The 19,754-nt window shown below is 38.0% G+C and overlaps 1 protein-coding gene across 1 annotated transcript in view; it reads right to left on the bottom strand.

The window, feature by feature from the left end:
• The window catches only part of CAND1 (cullin associated and neddylation dissociated 1), a 41,894-nt gene that overhangs the window by 15,949 nt on the left and 6,191 nt on the right, over positions 1 to 19,754 (bottom strand). The window contains exons 2-4 of the mRNA XM_049782731.1: positions 9,654 to 9,797; positions 2,944 to 3,098; positions 448 to 571 (exon numbers count right to left, since the gene is read on the bottom strand). Coding sequence (XP_049638688.1) covers positions 448 to 571; positions 2,944 to 3,098; positions 9,654 to 9,797 — 423 coding nt within the window. The remainder of the gene's footprint in view (positions 1 to 447; positions 572 to 2,943; positions 3,099 to 9,653; positions 9,798 to 19,754) is intronic.

Below are 19,754 nucleotides of genomic sequence, written 5' to 3'. Positions count from 1 at the left end.
CTAATATTAAACATATATCTACTATGTTTTTCATTCCGTAAGACACACTTCCCCGCCAAAAGTGTGTCTTATGGAGTGAAGGCTGCCTGGAGCACCTCAAGTCTGAGTGCGGGAGAGGAGAACTTCTAAAAACTATGTGTGTCTTATGATCAGGTATGTCTTACAGAGTGAAAAATACGGTAAATACTGAAGATCACAAGAGTATTCCTGAGTAAAATGCTATAAAATACTTGACTCAAAAATCTAACACTTTTCAAAACTGCTTAAAGATGCCAAACAGTATTATGAGATAATTACAATTTCTGCATTTCTCACCTCATCTTATACTGCTATAAAATAACCATAATTTAAAAATGTTTTGGAGCTAATTTTTAATGTACTTGGCAGAATTTCTAATAAAGACACATTAAAAAGTTGCACTGAATGTAATAAAATAAGTATTTTTACCTGCTCAACATATCAGCCATTATATCTAATGCTTCTAACTGAACAGAGACATCTTCCTGCTTTGCTATTGCACTGGTAAGACGTCCAGTAATCTTCTTACATACATTAGCAGCTAATGCAGAACCTGCATGAATAAGAAACCAGTAATAATCTCATGGTAATTACGATGAGTTTCACCTTTTATGTTCATGTTTATTAACAGGTATTCAACTACTCCAAACTTCATGTTAGAAAAACATGTATTTCAAAATGACTGTTTCAGTAAAATAATTTACCAGACATAAGAAAAATTAGAAATAACAGAAGGGCTATGTAACATAAAAATATTTAGGAGAGATAATACAATAGGGTAGGCATTTTTGCCTTGCACATGGTTAATCTAGATTCAAACCCCAACACATATATGATCCCCTAAATCCCATCAGGAGCAATCCCTGAGCAGTCAGGCGTGCACACCAAAAAAAAGAGTAGGCTAGGAGTCATGTTGCTTATGCAACAAAACTAGATGAAAAGAAGCAGTAAGAATTTTCTATGCTTGGGGCCAGAGAGATAGCACAGCGGTAGGGTGTTTGCGTTGCACGTGGCCAAGATCTGATGGTGGTTTGATTCCAGGCATCCCATATGGTCCCCTGAGCCTGCCAGGGGCAATTTCTGAGCACTGTTGGGTGTGAAATCCCACCCCAAAAAGGAAATTTTCTATGCTTGAGCCCTACTTACTAGTAGTCTAGACTTTTACCTTTCAGTAAATTAAAAAAAGTCATTCTGAGTTCTAACTAGTTAACATTTTATAAAAGATAGTTAATTCAAATTTCTTAATTTCTTCATACAAAATAAATATCTCAGAAAATTCAAACAAAAGTTACTACTATTTCCATGTAGCTCATGTTATTGACAAAGAAAAAGAGAGATAAGAAACTGATGAGGCTGGAGAGAGAGCACAGGAGTAGGGCGTTTGCCTTAGACCAAATAGTGGGGTGTGGCCTCCAGGGGGGGCATGAGGTTCCATAAAGGCGGGAACGTTTGACCTCAGCAAACACTGTCATAACAAGCTAAGCCCTGTGTTTATGTCTCTGTATGTATGCAGCTACTTAACACTAGCACAATTTTGTGAAGACAATAGTGTAATGACCATAATCTCATTTTTGTATAAAATAATCTGACAAAATCTGCAGTAAATATGCAAAGAAGTTATGTGTAGCCTTGTAGTTTTCAACGAAATTAGATCATTTCACTCCCCCTTGCACATCAGACACTAATTTAATCAGACAGTAACTTTTAACCTAATTTGCCAATAGCTTGATAGTCAAAACCAATTCTAAAACTTACACTGACGAAGCATTTCTATCAAAGGAAAAAATTAACTGACATATTCATTAATTGTAACTTTAACATTTTAAAACTACCCAAATTATAAGGAACTCAGACTTAATTAAAGATACTAGTGAATTTAACTATTCTAAAGATGTCTAAACTATTAAATTTTGCATAATAAATCTTAATACAAAGCAAAATACTGAAAATAGTGAATAGGAAGTAATCCATATTCTGGTTAGTTTTTCCTCATTGCATAATTCTATTCTACAGTTACAATACATAAAAATAGAAAAACTCATTCCTACATGAAAACCTTTAGAATGGTATTTATAAGATAAGAGTCAATAAAAATAATATTCTTGATAGAAAGAACAGGGGCTGGAGAGAGCATGGAGGCAGGGTGTTTGCCTTGCATGCAGGTCACTGGTTGGAATCCTGGCACCCCACATGGTCCCCCAAGCCTGCCAGGAGCGATTTCTGAGCATAGAGCCAGAAGTAACCTGAGCGCTGCTGGGTGTGACCCAAAAGAAAACGAAACAAAACAAAAAAAAAGAAAGAGTGGGGCCCGGAGAGATAGCACAGTGGTGTTTGCCTTGCAAGCAGCCGATCCTGGACCAAAGATGGTTGGTTCGAATCCCGGTGTCCCATATGGTCCCCCGTGCCTGCCAGGAGCGATTTCTGAGCAGACAGCCAGAAGTAACCCCTGAGCACCGCCGGGTGTGACCCAAAAACCAAAAAAAAAAAAAAAAAAGAGCAGAGATAATGCGCTTGTATTGCACATAGCTGACTACATTTCAAACGCTGGTACCAGACATGATCTTGGGCCATAAAATGACTCCTGCATGCTCCTACTACATCCTAAAAACTGAACAAAACTCTAATGTAAAATTAAAAATTGAATTATGGGGCCAGAGCAGTGGTGCTAGAGGTAAGGTGTCTGCCTTGCAATCGCTAGCCTAGGACAAACTGCGGTTCGATACCCCCGGAGTCCCCTATTGTCCCCCCAAGCCAGGAGCTACTTCTGAGCATATAGCCAGAAGTAGCCCCTGATTGTCAAATGGGTATGCCCCCACCCCCAAAAAATTTTAATTATATTTGTTTGTATGTTTACAAAGAATTTTAAGAATAAACAGAACTTTCCTTGGCAGGAGAAAAAGGAAAAATAGGTAAAATTCCACTTACCACTGGAAGCTGGAGGAAGTTCTCCAATTACTGTTTTAAGACCAATGCTTGAAATATCTCGAAGCTGTTCTTTATCAGAAAGCATGTTAGTACAGAGAGTGTCTACAATTGTCTCCACTTGGTATTCTTTCACTTTACTCACTAAAGGGCCAAGGCTGTAATATAGAGAAAAAAATAGATTTAGTACATTAATTTTTCTGCCTAATGACTATCAACAAAAAGCAAATACACTATGTATCAGTATCATAAAGTATCAATGAAGGCTTATAAGATTTTTTTTTAGTGAAGTAGTTTTATGTATTAGAAAAATACAAGGAGAAATAGAAAAAGAGGCAAGGACATGTTCTAAAAAACATACTCTAAGCTCTTTCCAAAAGAAAAAGAGCTTAAGAGCACACATCTAAAGTCAAGAAGATGTAGGTAAGTCTTCAAGGTACAGAATACCAAATTAAATTTTTTCTGAAATGTTGTTATTTAGGTCACACTCTGTGGTGCTCAGCTTTATTCTGACCAGGTACTGGTTATTGGCCCCAGGTCAGCTCCAGACAAGACACGTGCCCTACCTGTTAAAATAATCTCTCTGGTCCAAAAAATCTTTACCAAGTTCCTTGAAGTTGATTTTTATTTTTTCCCCCACTGATGTCCATCACAATATCAATAAACACAAAGAGCATTCTAGCAGCAGCACTTAATCCCTTTAAATCAGGGGTCTCAAACTTGCGGCCCGCGGGCCGTTTGTGGCCCTCCGTACAACATTTTGTGGCCCTGCCCTAGAGGAATTTTTTATTGTTTTGTTTTGTTTTAGTTGTTTGGGTCACACACCCCCAATGTTCAAGGTTTACTGACTTTGCACTCAAGGATCACCCCGACTTTGCCTCCTTCGGCCCGCAGGTAAATTGAGTTTGAGACCCCTGATTTAAATACACGTAACAGTATTGTTTGGGGTCCAAAAGGAAAGAACACAGCAGGTATTTATATGCCTTGCATACAGCTGACCTGAGTTCAGAGCCCAGCATCATATATGGTCTCCCATGTACTACCAAGAGCAAGATCTGAGCATCACTGGATATGACCCCATTTTCCCCAACTCCTCCAAAAAGTCTAATTTAGAATCTTCTTGCAAGAAGGAACCATGTGTTCTTCTATAAATAATATATATTGCTCCAAGGTTTTTTTTGGTTTTGGATTCCCCTTCCCAAGCTACTTCCTCCATCTTTTCATCAATAACCTCACACTGATTTGTGATTTTGTCTATTAATTTTTATCCTTTATCATAAGTGTAGGTAAAATAGAAAAATACTTGTCCTTTTCCTTCATATTCTCCTCCATAAATTCCCCTGAATCTTCCATTTTAGCAAGTATCAAAATTCCATCCTTTATCCAACCATTATTGGCTAATTCTATTGATTCTGTAAAAAGTGCTGCCATAAATATTGGAATCAAGAAAAATGTGTGTGTTCATACTAGTTTTTGTGCCAATCTGGGTGGTATATATTAAGAGGAACAGTGCTAGGGTTTGATCCATGATAAATTGCATGATAGGCAAATTCCTTAATCCCTGTACTGTTTCTCCAGCCCATATGTTGATGTTTTAATTCTTCAGACAGAAACCCACTGTAATTTCTTTAGGAAGCATATGTATTTTCCAAAATGACCACACAATTCACATTCACTACAGTGCAGGGTTCTTTATTCATTCACTGCTGTCAATACATTATGCTGCTTTTGATTTCAGCCATTATCAAAAGTATGAGGTGATACTTCACATCATTAGCTTAATTTGCATTGTCCTGATAAATGGTAAAGTTTCTGTCTTTTGTTATCCCTTAAATCTACCAGTGGAATGTCTTCTTTGGATTAATATCTACTCAAATCTTCTGCCCACTTCCTTATATATTAACCTCTTATAAGATATGATGTAGAAATACATGTTGTCTTCAGTTCAGTAGACTGTCCTTTTGTTTCACCTGAAGGTTTAGAGCAGTGGTGGGCAACCCTTTTTTCAACTGAGCCAAATCTCGCCAAAACCACGATTGAAATTTATTTTGAGAGCCACATTTTTAAAACCGAAAAATATGTAGGATGGTACAGTTTTTAGTTTCAATAAGTTTCTATTGAGAATATTCTGCATGCAAGTATCCACATAGGTCGGGAGGATACAAATAACACAAATAATAAAACAAAAACTTTACAAAGATATTATTTATCGATAACGTTAAATTCCATAAAATTTGCCTTACAATGCAGAGAAAATTACATCCTGACAATGACTGACAAAGTAACAAACACGAATGTGAACATTGGCCTTGGTTCTGATCAGAGCTGTGTGGAGCCAGCTGCCGGGGCTGCACACAGGGTGCGCACTGACAGAGGCTAGGAGCAGAGCCCTGACTCCTGGGCCGCCCAGCACACAGAAGAGCCACATTAAAAAGTGGAAAGAGCCGCATGTGGCTCGCGAGTCACGGCTTGCCGACCACTGGTTTAGAGCAATTAGTACAGCAAGAAGGGTGTACTGCATGGGCCCAACACATATTCAATCTCAAGCCCCATAAGCCTTGCCATAAGTGACCCTGAATGCAAAGACAGAAGAAGCCTTCAGTAAGTACCACTGGGTGTGATCCAAAAACAAAACAAAATTTTTTTCAATTTAATGCAGCACTAATTGTTTTATCTCTACTTTCATTTCCCCTGTTATGAAGTTAAGTCCCAAAACATCTCTACCACTAATGCTATGAAGTTTTCCTACAATCTTATTATTTTTTTTTTTTTTGGCTTTTTAGGCCACACCCTATAACGCTCAGGGGTTATTCCTGGCTTGGCTCTGCACTCAGAAATCATTCCTGGCTTGGGGGAGCATATGGAACATCCAGGAATTGAACCAAGGCCGGTCCTGGACTAGCCTCATGCAAGGCAAAAGCCCTACCGTGTGCTATTGCTCCTACTACTCTTCTTAACTAAAAATTTGAAGCTTTAAAAGTAACTGAATGAGGGCCTGGAGAGATAGCACAGCAGTGTTTGCCTTGCAAGCAGCCGATCCAGGACCTAAGATGGTTGGTTCGAATCCCGGTGTCCCATATGGTCCCCCGTGCCTGCCAGGAGCTATTTCTGAGCAGACATCCAGGAGTAACCCCTAAGCATCGTTGGGTGTGGCCCAAAAGCCAAAAAAAAAAAAAAAAAAGGTAACTGAATGAAAAAAGGCAAATTAGTATTCCATGCACCCAAAATTATTTTCAATCTGTCTTTTGTATCAGTATATCAGTTTTAAGAGAGTTATACAGTCCACTGATTAAGAATGGAAAAAAGGTTCTATCTTTGTGCTCTTCTCTCACAATTTAGCAGAAAACAGGAATTATTTAGTAGACCAATATCTGTTAAGGAGCCACCTTATTAAAAATTATACTGAATAAGATCAGAGAGATAGCATGGAGGTAAGGTGTTTGCCTTGCATGCAGAAAGGACAGTGGTTCGAATCCTGGCATCCCATATGGTCCCCTGAGCCTGCCAGGAGCGATTTCTGAGCGTAGAGCCAGGAGGAACCCGAGTGCTGCCGGGTGTGACCCAAAAACCAACCCCCCCCCCCAAAATGTATACAGAATAACAAACAGCAGCTTAATCATACAGACCATTTAAATATCTCTTGCTCCAAAATCTTACCATCTTAGTTGGTGAAGTAAAGAACTCACAGAAACAAAGAACAAATATATTTAATAAACGATCAAACAAATTCAGTGACCAGAGATAGGACAAATGCTAACTAAAGTGTGTGCCTTGCATATAGTTGACCCAGGTTAAATGTTAAATTTCATAGATTACATCTATGAAACATTTTTAGGTGCTGAGTTTTAAAAAGATATATTTTTTTCTAGAACATTTCATATGAGAAGTTGGAAAAACTAGAGCAGAAGAAAGCACGTTGAATAAAAGGAGACATGAACCATGAAAAGAATTACATGATATAAGGCAGATAATAAATAGTAAGACGATCCCTATAATATTGAGAACCTTTAAAACCACATCAACAAGGCACGTAAAGTGAATGCCTGCATGTCTTAAATTATGGGCAGCACAAAAAATTAGAAAATCATGTCAATGAAATATATAGTTAAAAATTGGGAACCACTGGGGCCGGAGCATTAGCATAGCAGTAGGGTATTTGCCTTGCACGTGGCCAATCCAGGACAGACTGAGTTTGATCTCCGGATTCCCATATGGTTCCCCAAGCCAGGAGCAATTTCTGACCACATAGGAGTAATTCTGAGCTGAGTTATGGGGTGTGGCCCCCCAAAAAAGGGGAACCACCACATTTTTTCAAGGATAGCTTAACATTACATAATTTAAATGAGAAATGAGCAAATCATATTTTTGATATCATTACCACTGCTATTGGTCTCATACAAAACGCAGAATATTGTGGCATACAGTTCAGTTCAGCCTCCCACCTCTTCAGCTCAGACTGAGATGAAACACTTCTGCAGACAGCAGAAGACGACTAGTGTGTGTGCGCACCAAATCAAATAAACTGTATGACCCGAGTAGAAGCTGAGTTTGGGGGCTTTGGCAAAATTTTGTGCTGGAAAAACTTGGCTTATACTCGAGTATATAGGTAATGTAGAACTTCACTAATCAGTTTTTCTCACTTTTAAAATGAACTGCTCTAGTCACGATATGTAACAGGTATTTGAATTCACTTTAATGAAGCTAACTTTAAAATTCATTAAGTCTTTTTTCCTTAGGAACTGTTGTTAGTATTTGCTTTAAGTGCAAGAATGGATACTGTATGTTCTGGAACAGTGAAACCATTTGTACTTAAATTATCTATTTCTTTGAGGTTTCAAAAACATGAAATATTTGGGGGCCTGAGTTTCCTGTGGATAGTAAATTCTCGTCCGCAATTTGGGATTAGGTCACACTAAAGGTGATAATCAGAGATCATTCCCAGTGGTGCTCAAGGGACAATGTGTATTCAAGATTACCTGGGCCTTCTACCACACTAACATGCACTCAACCCTTGATAAAAGCTTCTTAGTAACCTACCAGACTAGAATTTTCCCTCTGGAAAAACAGCTTTCAAGTTAGAACACATATTTTGTTTATATCTGAACTCCTTATTTTACTGAAATTTTTGATCAACCTATTAACTTTAAGATTATCAAGCTGAAAAAAGAAAGATAGTACAACAAAAAGGGGGTGTTGCCTTGCATAGAGCCAACCAGTTTGATCTGAAGCATCACATGACTCCCTGAAAAACCTGAAAATGATCTTTAAGAGCAGAGCAGGGAGCAAGCCCTGAACACCAAAAGGTATGCCCACCCCCCAAAAAAGTAATTAAATATCTAATTATTAAAATCTATGTAACTCTCTGCTCTCAATTTGAATAGACTGCTTTATTACCATTTCTAAAGGCTGGTAAGTGTTCTGTATGATTTTAAGAAAGCTTAATTTTGTTTATTAAAAGGAAAAATGCTAAAATAAAAATAGATTCACCTGCACTATCTCTCATAACTTATTTTGAAGACCCGTTTCATTTTATACAACTTACGTTTTCCCAATTAAATAAAACTTCGCTGCTTGTCTAGGATCTATTTTTTTTTGCCTTTACAACAAATATATTTGATGCTGAGCAACACAAAATTCCATTAACTTAATTTTATGAAACTAAAGTCAATACTAACTTACTATGTAAACTGAGTATTTCTACAATTTAGTATACACAAATTCAATAGTTAATAAACTTGATGAAGATACAAGGGTTGAAATTCTGCACCCAGTATTAAAGAGTTTAAAGAGTCAGTTAATACCAAATGCGTAACAAGACGTTCCTAGTACACAGCAGACAAAACAACTGGATTTTAAGTTCAAAGATTCTTTATGATTACCACTGGTATATGAAATATCATTTTAACATGTGCTACCCTGTATTCTTGTTGTATTACATTAACTCTTAAACTTATCACCAAATTAGAACAAAGAAGACAGATAAAAGATTTTCTGTTTTTTTGTCGTTTTTGGTTTTAGGGCCATATCCAGCAAATGTCAGGGAATCATATAGGACGCCAGGGATCAAACTTAGTCAGTTGCATGCAAGACAAGTGTCCTACCCACTGTACTGTTGCTCTAGCCCCCAAAGGGGACCTTTTAGATCAGTGATGGCTAACCTCTTTGAGCCCGAGTGCCCAAATTGCCGCATAAAGCCCGGTCCTCCCAATGGCCTGTCCGGCCCTGTTGCCAGGTGAGCTGCAAAGCAGACACCGGAACACTTGCCTCCCATCACGCTGCATATCTAAATTGTGGACCCCTTTCCGCGTGCCAGCTGTAAAGCCTTCGTGTGCCACCGCTGGCACGCATGCCATAGGTTCGCCATCTAGGTTTTAGAATAACTTAAAAAAAAAAAACACCAAAACTGTGCTATGGTCAAAAAAGTGAGTCACTATTCTCAAATTTCCCATATATACTTTATAAAAATCAAAATACCATGAATTACTTCATTTGGTCGAAATACAAACTATAAGAAAATGTACTCAATGTACCAAGCCAAATTAGAGAACATTTATCTACAAATTCTTAAAATACTAGACAGTAAAAAAGCTACATAATTACCAATTATTCACTAAGACTTTTAACCAAGAGGGCACTAGTAACAGAAGAAGTAGTAACACAAGAAGAACGGTAATGAGACGAATGCGATTTGGAGCAGATATAAAGTAACTTACCATTTGACAGCTAAATTTTGTACTTCTCCATTTTTATCTTCCAGTAATTTCAAAATCATTTTCACTACCTTCCTTTCACTGTCATCATCCAATTTGATGGAATCTTTCTGCAACTCTGTCATCAAATCATTAGTTGCCATAAACCTGTAAGAAATTTAAAAATTAACTTTTAAATTGTAAAAAGATTTTCATCTACAGGGTTATATCATCTGTGTCCTAATAAACTCCTATCTTCCCCAGAGAAGTTGTAATTTCAAATTTACTAACAGGACTACACTGTGTGTTTTTTCATTCTAATTAATTTCATCACAGCCCTCAGACCACTCTTTTTTCTCAGAATGTGATTTGGGTTTTATCTAAGAAGCTTTAACTTTCAGACTACTTTACTGATGGGGCCAGAGCAATAGCACAGCGGGTAGGACATTTGCCTTGCACGCAGCCAACCTGGGTTCGATCTTTGACAACCCAGTTGGTCCCCAGGCCTACCTGGAGTGATTTCTGAGCACAGAGCCAGAGCACAGCACCCCTGAGTGCTGCTGGGTGTGGCCCCCAAACAAACAAACAAACAAAAAGAATACTGAATACTTTCCTATGTCAAACTGTGTGCAGAAATGAATCATATATGACAAGATAACTGGAAAATCTCAAAAACCAGTTCTCAACTCTCCTTCAACATCCATCACTATCAAGTATATCTTCAAGATGAGCAGATGATTAAAAAAAGTCGGTTCACCTAGTGCCTTCTACTTGAAAGCAAGCACAAAGGAAGATTTAACACTAATAAAACTACAGTGATTGACTATTTAATCTCAGCAAAAATGAAGACTGGACAATATGTGGAAATACAGGCTTCAATTTCTCCTCATATGCCTATACTTCACCATACCTGTAAAAATTCTGTTATATAAAACGTACAAATTAATCTTCATACTGGATCTGCAATAAGTAGCAACTTATGCAGTCTTGCAGCACAGGAAAATAACCTGCACCTGAGGACTGGCAAAGAAGCTAATTTAGAAGTCATCACTTTTAAGAAAATTTTAAGGATTACAATAACTAGTAAAATACATGCTCTGAAACGTAAAATACACAAAGAGACCCCCAACTGAAAAGTAAGCTAATGGAGGAGGCATTTTTACAAAACATTATGATATCTTAGCCATTCATTGAAATAAAAAAATAAATAAACCACCGCAATTGACCTTCAAGGACCTAAAGTGCCAGTCATCAAATGAAAAAAGGTAAAAATGACTAATTTAAGTAAAACAACTGGTAATTCCAAAATAAAAATTTGTTATGTAATTAATGTTCCTAAACATTTTTACTGGTAAATTAAGCCATCCCATTGTTTATCATCTATAGTTACCTTCTATTATGCAACAAAGGTTAAACTATGAGCAAAGGAAAGAAAATAAACCTTTACTTGTACTATTGGCGTTTATAATTTAAGAAAGCCTATTTTCTTTCAAAGATCTGACTAATAGTAAGAAATTTGGGCTGTGAGAAAAGAGTATCAGCAAAATTAAAAAAGATAGCATTTTTTTTAATTCCGAAAAACAATAAAAATGCATAATAGTTTTCAGTAGTGACCCTAAAACAAAAGTTCTAAGGGGCCAGAGAGACAGTATGGAGGTAGGGCATTTGTCTTGCATGCAGAAGGACAGTGGTCCCTGGAGCCTGCCAGGAGCGATTTCTAAGCATAGAGCCAGGAGGAACCCCTGATCGCTGCCGGGTGTGACCCAAAGAACAACAACAAAAAAAAGTTCTAAGAATAACTTCCTCCTTCTGTCAATTTAATATAAAAATGTGCACTTAGAAATTCACATTTAGGGGCCAGAGTGGTGACGCAAGCGGTAGGGCATTTGCCTTGTCCTCACTAAACTAGGATGGTTCGATCCCCAGGGTTCCATATGGTCCCCCAACTCAGGAGCAATTTCTGAGCACATGGCCAGGAGTAGCCCGAGCATATTGGTGTGGCCCCTAAAACCAACAATAACAACAAAACAAACAAACAAAAACAACAACAACAAAAAAGAAATTCACATTTACTTGCCGGAGAAAGTATACAGGAGGTAATGCATGTATGCACCCAGCATGCAAGTGACTGGTCCATTTCCATCACTACATAAGATCGTTATCACTCATTCTCTCCCACACACATGCACACATTTGTAGTTAAGCTATTTACTCAATTCCTGGTATCCCATATAGTCCCCCAACCCTGCCAGGAGCAATTTCTGAGCACAGAGCCAGGAGTAAACCCTAAGCACCATAGGGTGTGTGGCAAAAAAAAATTTTTTTTGTTAACTTTTTAAATTATGTACTGGAATGAGAGTCCCTTTCTACTAACTTTTTATCTAAACCGACTAAGAAAAAAAAACAGTTAAAGGGACAAATGCATACCATTTTTTTTGTTTCTTTCTTTTTGGGTTCATATCCAGCAATGCTTAGGGATCACTCCAGGGGTCAACTGCATGCCAGGCAAACACCAAATCTGCTATACACCAACTCTCCAGCCCCACAATACAAAGGGCATTTAACAGAACACCAAACAGCCAGGGTTATGGTAGGTCTAACCATTCCTAACCAAGAACAAACAATAATTTGCATGGTAAAGGCTGGTTTGCAATTTTAAGGTTTATTTGTGTACTTTCCCCCTATTTAGTGAGCAGTTACTATGTAACATGCTTTGTGGTAGATACTGGGAATATAAGAACTAGCAAAAGCATCCTTGAAACTTAAAACAACCTGCTAGGCTAAGTAGAGGCATATTAACTTTTAAAAACATATGTGAATAATTTTTTACGAACTGAATAATGCTGTGAGAGAATGTAGAACAAAGAAAACACATTGGTTCAAAGTAACCTGACCAGACCAAAAAGGCTTATGCTTCAAGGTAAAAACTGGAGCACAGATAGCAATTGGAGGGGTTGATAAATGGGATAAAAAACAAGGATCAAGAAATTAAAGAGCAGAGCCAAAGATATAACATAGTAGACTGAGCTATTTTTTAAATTAAATCACAGAAAATACACGATTACAAAGTTACTCTCTAACACCCTCCTTCCTCATTTGGTTGCTCATTTCTCAACACCCAATAAGCATATATTTTGCACACAGGAGGCTGTGTCCTATCCAAGGTCTATATGATCCACTAAGCCCTCCCAGAGGCAAAAGCTAAAATATTAAGGGACTTGTAGGTCTGTACAGAATTTTAGTTTCTAACAGCAATGAAAAGGCAACTAAAAGATTTAGTAGATAGATGAATACTATGATCAAAAAATGCATTTCAAAAGTATTTCTCCAGGCACACTGTGGAAATACTTTTATTTTATTTTTTTTTTTTTGGTTTTTGGGCCACACCCAGCAGTGCTCAGGGGTTACTCCTGGCTGTCTGCTCAGAAATAGCTCCTGGCAGGCACAGGGGACCATATGGGACACCGGGATTCGAAACAACCACCTTTGGTCCTGGATCGGCTGCTTGCAAGGCAAACGCCGCTGTGCTATCTCTCCGGGCCCACTGTGGAAATACTTAAATAGAATTTTCATTTAGTGAGACTAAATTAAAAAAGCTAGAATTAGTATAGAAATAGTAGAATGGACCAGGGATATGGCCTCAAAGGCTGGGCTCATGCTTTGTATGCAGGCTGCCTGGGCTGACACCTAGCACACAATATCCTGAACACCAAAGGAACAGCCACAAACCACCATCACCCACCCCTCCAAAGCCATTCAATACCCTCTCCTAATAAAAATAAAAGAAAGAAAGAAACTGAATGTGGGTTGTTAAAAAAAAAATATCACTGATTTTTTTGAGAAAAAGACAAAAAAATCTTCAGTACTTTATCATTTTAGCTACAGAGCAAAACAAAACAAAAACACAAAGCACAAAAACTCTCATACTGTAAAGAATTATGCCGGGTTTATTTTTTTTACGTGTTTATGCTTCTTTCTGTTGTTTCTGAACCATGCCCAGCAATGATCTGTGCCCATAATCACTCCTGATAAGGCTCCGGAAAACATATATGGTGCCGGATACCTAACCCAGGTCAGTTGACGAAAAGCAAGTGCCTTGCCTTTTATACTCGCTTTGGTTCTGGTTTGTGTTTCTTTTTGGTAACTCTACTAATTAAAATTATACTCAAGCATATGCAAGTGCTATCTAGTATTTCTTACATGCAAGGATATGCTATGCCTTCCAGAAAATAAAAGTGTTACTGTGTAAATATCTGTGAACAAAAACATGTGGTGGTGGGTAGCAACATGAGCCACTCCCAGCTTTGAGTAGCGACAAGGATGTGGTAAAAGTATAAAACCAGAGCAAAGCTATAAAACCGAAGTAAAGCTATCCAACATGTATGCTATCACTTGAGCCCCATTCCCAGTGTCCTAAGATGCTCTTTTAAAGTTTCATGGGAGTCTAACTGTATTTCCTCCATAATGTAACAATATCAACAATGAAAATAGATATTTCAGACTTACAAGATTAAAATAGGTCTCTGACTCTTGGAACTTAACCCCCAGGCCCAATAATCCTAAAAATAAGAGGTTAAATAAAAAGCACTGCTGTTACTTTATTAGAGCCTCAGAAATCCTCAGAAATGCTTTTTATTAAGAGCAAGGACTTCATTTTTGGGGGGGTTTGTTTTTTTTTGTTTCGTTTTGTCTTTGGGTCACACCCAGCAGCGCTCAGGGGTTAGTTACTCCTAGTTCTATGCTCAGAAATTGCTCCTGACAGGCTCGGGGGACCACATGGGGTGCCGGGATTTGAATCACTGTCCTTCTGCATGCAAGGCAAAGGCCTTACTTCCATGCTATCTCTCTGGCTCGACTTCACTTTTTTTAAAGCACAATGTAGAAAAGATATCTTTGGGTCCTGGGGGGGGGGTGGGTTGAGAGAGAGAGAGAGAGAGAGAGAGAGAGAGAGAGAGAGAGAGAGAGAGAGAGAGAGAGAGAGAGAGAGAGAGAGGAGAGAGAGAGAGAGAGAGAGAGAGAGAGAGAGAGAGAGAGTGTGTGTGTGTGTGTAAAGTAGCAGGATCACCACAGAACATAAGCAATGGACTGTCTTGTGTCTTAGAGTAGCTACTGTCACATCAGATGGATAATGCAGCCACCCTTCTTAGAAAACAGATTAATGACCCTGGATCAACTACAGACATCAACACGGAAAGGCCACTGGTCTTATCCTAAACAACAAAATCTCAGAAATAATGAAGCCAGTGCCTTGTATTTGCACTCAACTTCATCTGCCCTTGCACAAAATTGGTTAAGGAAAAACAGTCAAGAAACACTCAGTAGGAGTTAGTGGAGAGGGTAAGTAAGATGCTTGCCTTTCAGGGGGCCAACCAAACCTTGATCCCTGGCACGATTCCCCAAGTCTCTCTAGGTATAATCCCTGAGCAGTTAGGAGTAAACCCCAAGAACCTTTGAGGTTTTTGTACCCCTTACCACCCCAAAGCAGTTCTTTAAGTTCAGAAAGTGATCTGAGGCTCAAACCTAAACATTCACTATGATTACAAAACTATCTGATGCTTATAGCTAAAGCATAGTATTTACTTGGACTATAACCTCACAAAACATCCAATTTAGGTAAACCACTCAGCAACGCCACCAAGTATCAAAGACCCTCCCCTCCCACTGATTGACAGCTGCTTCTTTACTTTTCTCTGCTTTAGTCTGACTCCTGTATTATTTACGCCTTTCAATGACAGAATTTTGTCGTTTTCAACAGGCAAACCCTTACTTTCACAGCAAATCTAAATAAAATATCCATTAAATTAGATAAAAATATTAGGGATTGGGGAAGAATAACTTTAATGAGCTTACCTTGGTGAAAGGAGCTAATTTAGTGTCTTTGTCAATAGAATTAACAAGAAAGGCAAAAATCAGTTTTATATTTAGGATGAAAATTTTTTAATGATTTCGGGGGTCACACCCAGAGGTGCTCACGCGACCACATGAGATGCCAGGAGCCAAATCCAGGTTGGCCACTTGCAAGGTTAAGTGCCCTACCCACTGAAATAACACTCTAGCACTTAGAAGTTTTTAGTGGAAGAAACTAGACTGGATTTTTTTTAAAGCTGACAAGGAGATCGATTTTAGAATATTCACCAGCAAATTGCAAGATGAGAAACAAGGAAAAGTGATCTCAAGGTTTTCTAGTTAGGATATTTGGAGAAGAATGTAATGCAACAAGACAAAGAAAGAATGAAAAGACTGAGTTATGGTAGGAGAGGGGAAAATTAAGATGCCAATTTTTAGACTCCTATGGGTCCCACGTGGATTTAACCTACAGGATCATCTCATTCATTTATTCAATAGGTTTTCTGGGGATAACATTATTGGGAACCATGCCAAAGTCTACAAACATAGCTATAAACAGGACAGTTATAGACTGTAGCAGTAACCTGGTTTGCCTTACTAGAAGGAATATAGCACTCTGATCTTTAAAATTCAACATGAATAGAAGTATTATATGCAATGAAAATACAAAATAACGACTGAAACAGCCTGTACTGTAAAATAAATACAGCCGTTTTTAGAAACAATTCTACATTTCCAACAGAAAATCTAAGTAAGAGCTGCAGATAGAAAACTTGTGTAAAAAAAAACCCAAGACATTGTTAAAGACACAAAACAAGATATTAAGAGATGACATTATAGAAGAAACCTCTAACAGCTATGGCAAAAAAGGAAAATGGAGGACCAGAGTTTTGTTCGTACTTCGCATGTGTTCAATCCCTAACACAAGGTTCTCTCAGAACTCCTCCAGAAGTGAGCAATACAGGATGTAATCCGAACAAAACACAAAAAAAAAAAAATGGAAAAAGTAGTGGTGGCAGGGAGGTGGAGAGAAAGTAACTCTTATCCACTGCTGGTGGGAATGCTGTCTAGTCCAACCTTTCTGGAAAGCGATATGGAGATTCCTCCAAAAACTGGAATGAGCTTCCATATGATCCACCTATACCACTCTTGGAAATATACCCGAGGAACACAAAAATACAATACAAAAATCCCTTCCTTATACCTATATTCATTGCAGTGCTATTTACAATAGTAAATTAAAGTAAATAAAGTCAGTAGTAAGCCTTGAACTAAAACAAAACAAAAAAAGATTCCTCTAGGGCAGGGCCACAAAATGTTGTACAGAGGGCCACAAACGGCCCATGGGCCACGAGTTTGAGACCCCTGCTATGCTATCAAACAGCAAAAATTTTCAGATAGCATGAAGGCAACATGATACGTCTATCTAAAAATTCTCATAAAATATCCACAAATGATTCCTTCACAAAATGGAAATTGAGCTTCCATACGATCCAGCTATACCACTCCTAGGAATATACCCGAGGAACACAAAAATACAATACAAAAATCCCTTCCTTACACCTATATTCACTGCAGCACTATTTACAATAGCCAGACTCTGGAAACAACCAAGATGCCCTTCAACAGAAGAGTGGCTAAAGAAACTGTGGTACATATACACAATGGAATACTATGCATCTGTCAGGAGAGATGAAGTCATGAAATTTTCCTATACATGGATGTACATGGAATCTATTATGCTGAGTGAAGTAAGTCAGAGGGAGAGAGAAAGACACAGAATTGTTTCACTCATCTATGGGTTTTAAGAAAAATGAAAGACATAATAGTATCTCAGAGACAAGAGAGATGAGAGCTGGTAGGTGCAGCTCATGACATGAAGCTCATCACATAGAGTGATGAGTGCAGTTGGAGAGATGACTACACTGAAAACTATCCTAACAATGTGAATGAATGAGGGAAGTAGAAAGCCTGTTTCGAATACAAGTGTGGGGAGGAGGGAGATCTGGGAAATTGGTGGTGGGAATGTTGCACTGGTGAAGGGGGTGTTCTTTACATGACTGTAATCATACAACTATAATCATATTTGTAATCATGGTGTTTAAATAAAGATAATTAAAAGTCAAAAAAAAAAGAAAAAGAAAAATTGAGACATTAAACTACTACACTACAAAGTCCTTGTTAATCCTATATGGTAGTGGGATAAAATCAAAACACATAATCAGCAGAATTGGAAGTCCAGAAATAAAATTCAAGCACCAATTTTTAAGAATATTAGAAAAATATACCTAAGAGTATGAACTGTACATTGTAAAAGAAATAGTCTCTTCTATAATATGTGATGCTGGGAAAACTAGAGAGCCACAAGCAAAACAATGCAATTGGGACTACTTTCCAACAATATATACCAGACTTAATTTTAACTGTACTAAATGTAAGAACCAATTAAATGAACCAATTAAAACATTTAAGACCTAAACCACAGTATATAGAAAATAATAGATAAAACATTTCATGTCACAACACTAAGATATTTTGGGAGATGATCTCAATAGCAAGATAAATAATAGATAAGCTAACAGGAATACACTAAATTGAAACGCTTGTGTGGGACAAAATAACATAATAAAGACAACAAAGAATCTGCATATAATGCATAAGAGATTAAAAGTCAAAGTATATAAAGAACTTCAGTAATTTAAAACAACCCCCCCCAAAATGTACAGAAAACCAGTAGACATTTCTCCAAATAGGACAGATGGTCAGTAGGCATACAAAAAAACCAGTCATCAGTAATCATGAGATAAACGCAAATGAAGACCACAAGGTGATAACTGTTAAGAGCGGGTTGCATGAAAAAGACTAATAAGAGCCTTGCAGTTGCCACCACTACCAGATTTCCCATGTCCTGCAGCCATGTTCAACCCAAAGTTTTCTGATAATGTAGTCAATGGTGTGCCCTTGGGCCACATCTCAATTAAGCAGTTCACAGACAACGGAAAACAGCAGAAAAAAACTCATGCATGAGCACTGGTGAGAAAGAATTTGGTTTCCTCTTTCCACAGAATTATTCCAGGATTTATAAGCCTGGGTGGGAACTTCACTCGCCAAAAAAGGCAAGCCCATCAATGGGATGAAGTTTGATGATGAGAACTTCATCTTGGTACACAGGTTGGCATTTTGGTCCATGGCAAATGCTGGACTCAATACCAAAGTTTCCCAGTTTTCATTCTGTACCACCAAGACTGAATGGCTGGAGGCCAAGGAGCTTTTTGGGTTCAGGAACAGCAAGACCATCAAAAAGACAATGATGTTCCATCCAGTGAGTCTGTGGGCAAGGTGATTTTTGACTGTGGACAATCATCAGATCATTCCTCCTTCTGCAGATCAGGAGAGCCTCATCCCTCAACATGCTCAGAATGTCCTCTGGCCCCTATAAGCTCTCTACTGTTCTCAGTTCCATAGTCTCCTGTCCCGCTCTACATCTAGTTGAACTGCAATTGTTTATGAATTTTTAAAAAGGTAATTAAAAAAAAACAAGTAGTAACAAGTAACAATGGAGGAACTCTCATTCAGTGTTAGTACTGTTGTAAACATTTTGGAAAACTCAACAGGAGTTTCCATTAGACATTAAAGAATTACAATATAATCCAGCAATCCACTTGAAAGGATCTACTTGATCAAGAGTTTTCTACACTGGACCCGGAGAGATAGCACAGTGGTGTTTGCCTTGCAAGCAGCCGATCCAGGACCAAAGGTGGTTGGTTCGAATCCCGGTGTCCCATATGGTCCCCTGTGCCTGCCAGGAGCTATTTCTGAGCAGACAGCCAGGAGTAACCCCTGAGCACCACCGGGTGTGACCCAAAAACCAAAAAAAAAGTTTTCTCTACACTGCAATGCTTAATACATCATTATCTACACAGTAAAATTGTGGAAACAACTGAAGTGCCTACTGATTAGCTCAGTAAAAAAGATGTGTACTTTCGTATGGTAAATAAATTCAGTTTCTCATAAACTAAAGAACCTCAAGGCAGTTCAACTAAGTCGGAAGGAAAATGACAAGTATTGGATTATTTCACCTATATATACAAAATCAAGCTGATGAACTTGATGAGAACCAATTTAGCAGAAAAGGAAAGAGATTTCATGTCAGAAATAAGGGGAAGAAAAGACAAAGAAGGGGAGTGGAGGGAAAATCCTTGATCTTAAGATGAAAATTGGAAACCAAAGAGGAAATTTTTTTTTTAAATTAATTGCTTTACTTAAGCAGCCTGGTTA

This window comes from Suncus etruscus, chromosome 11 (genome assembly GCF_024139225.1).
Source record: "Suncus etruscus isolate mSunEtr1 chromosome 11, mSunEtr1.pri.cur, whole genome shotgun sequence".
Classification (NCBI taxonomy): domain Eukaryota; kingdom Metazoa; phylum Chordata; class Mammalia; order Eulipotyphla; family Soricidae; genus Suncus; species Suncus etruscus.
Note: the sequence above shows the minus strand (reverse complement) of the source record. Positions and strands in the feature narration are given on the sequence as shown.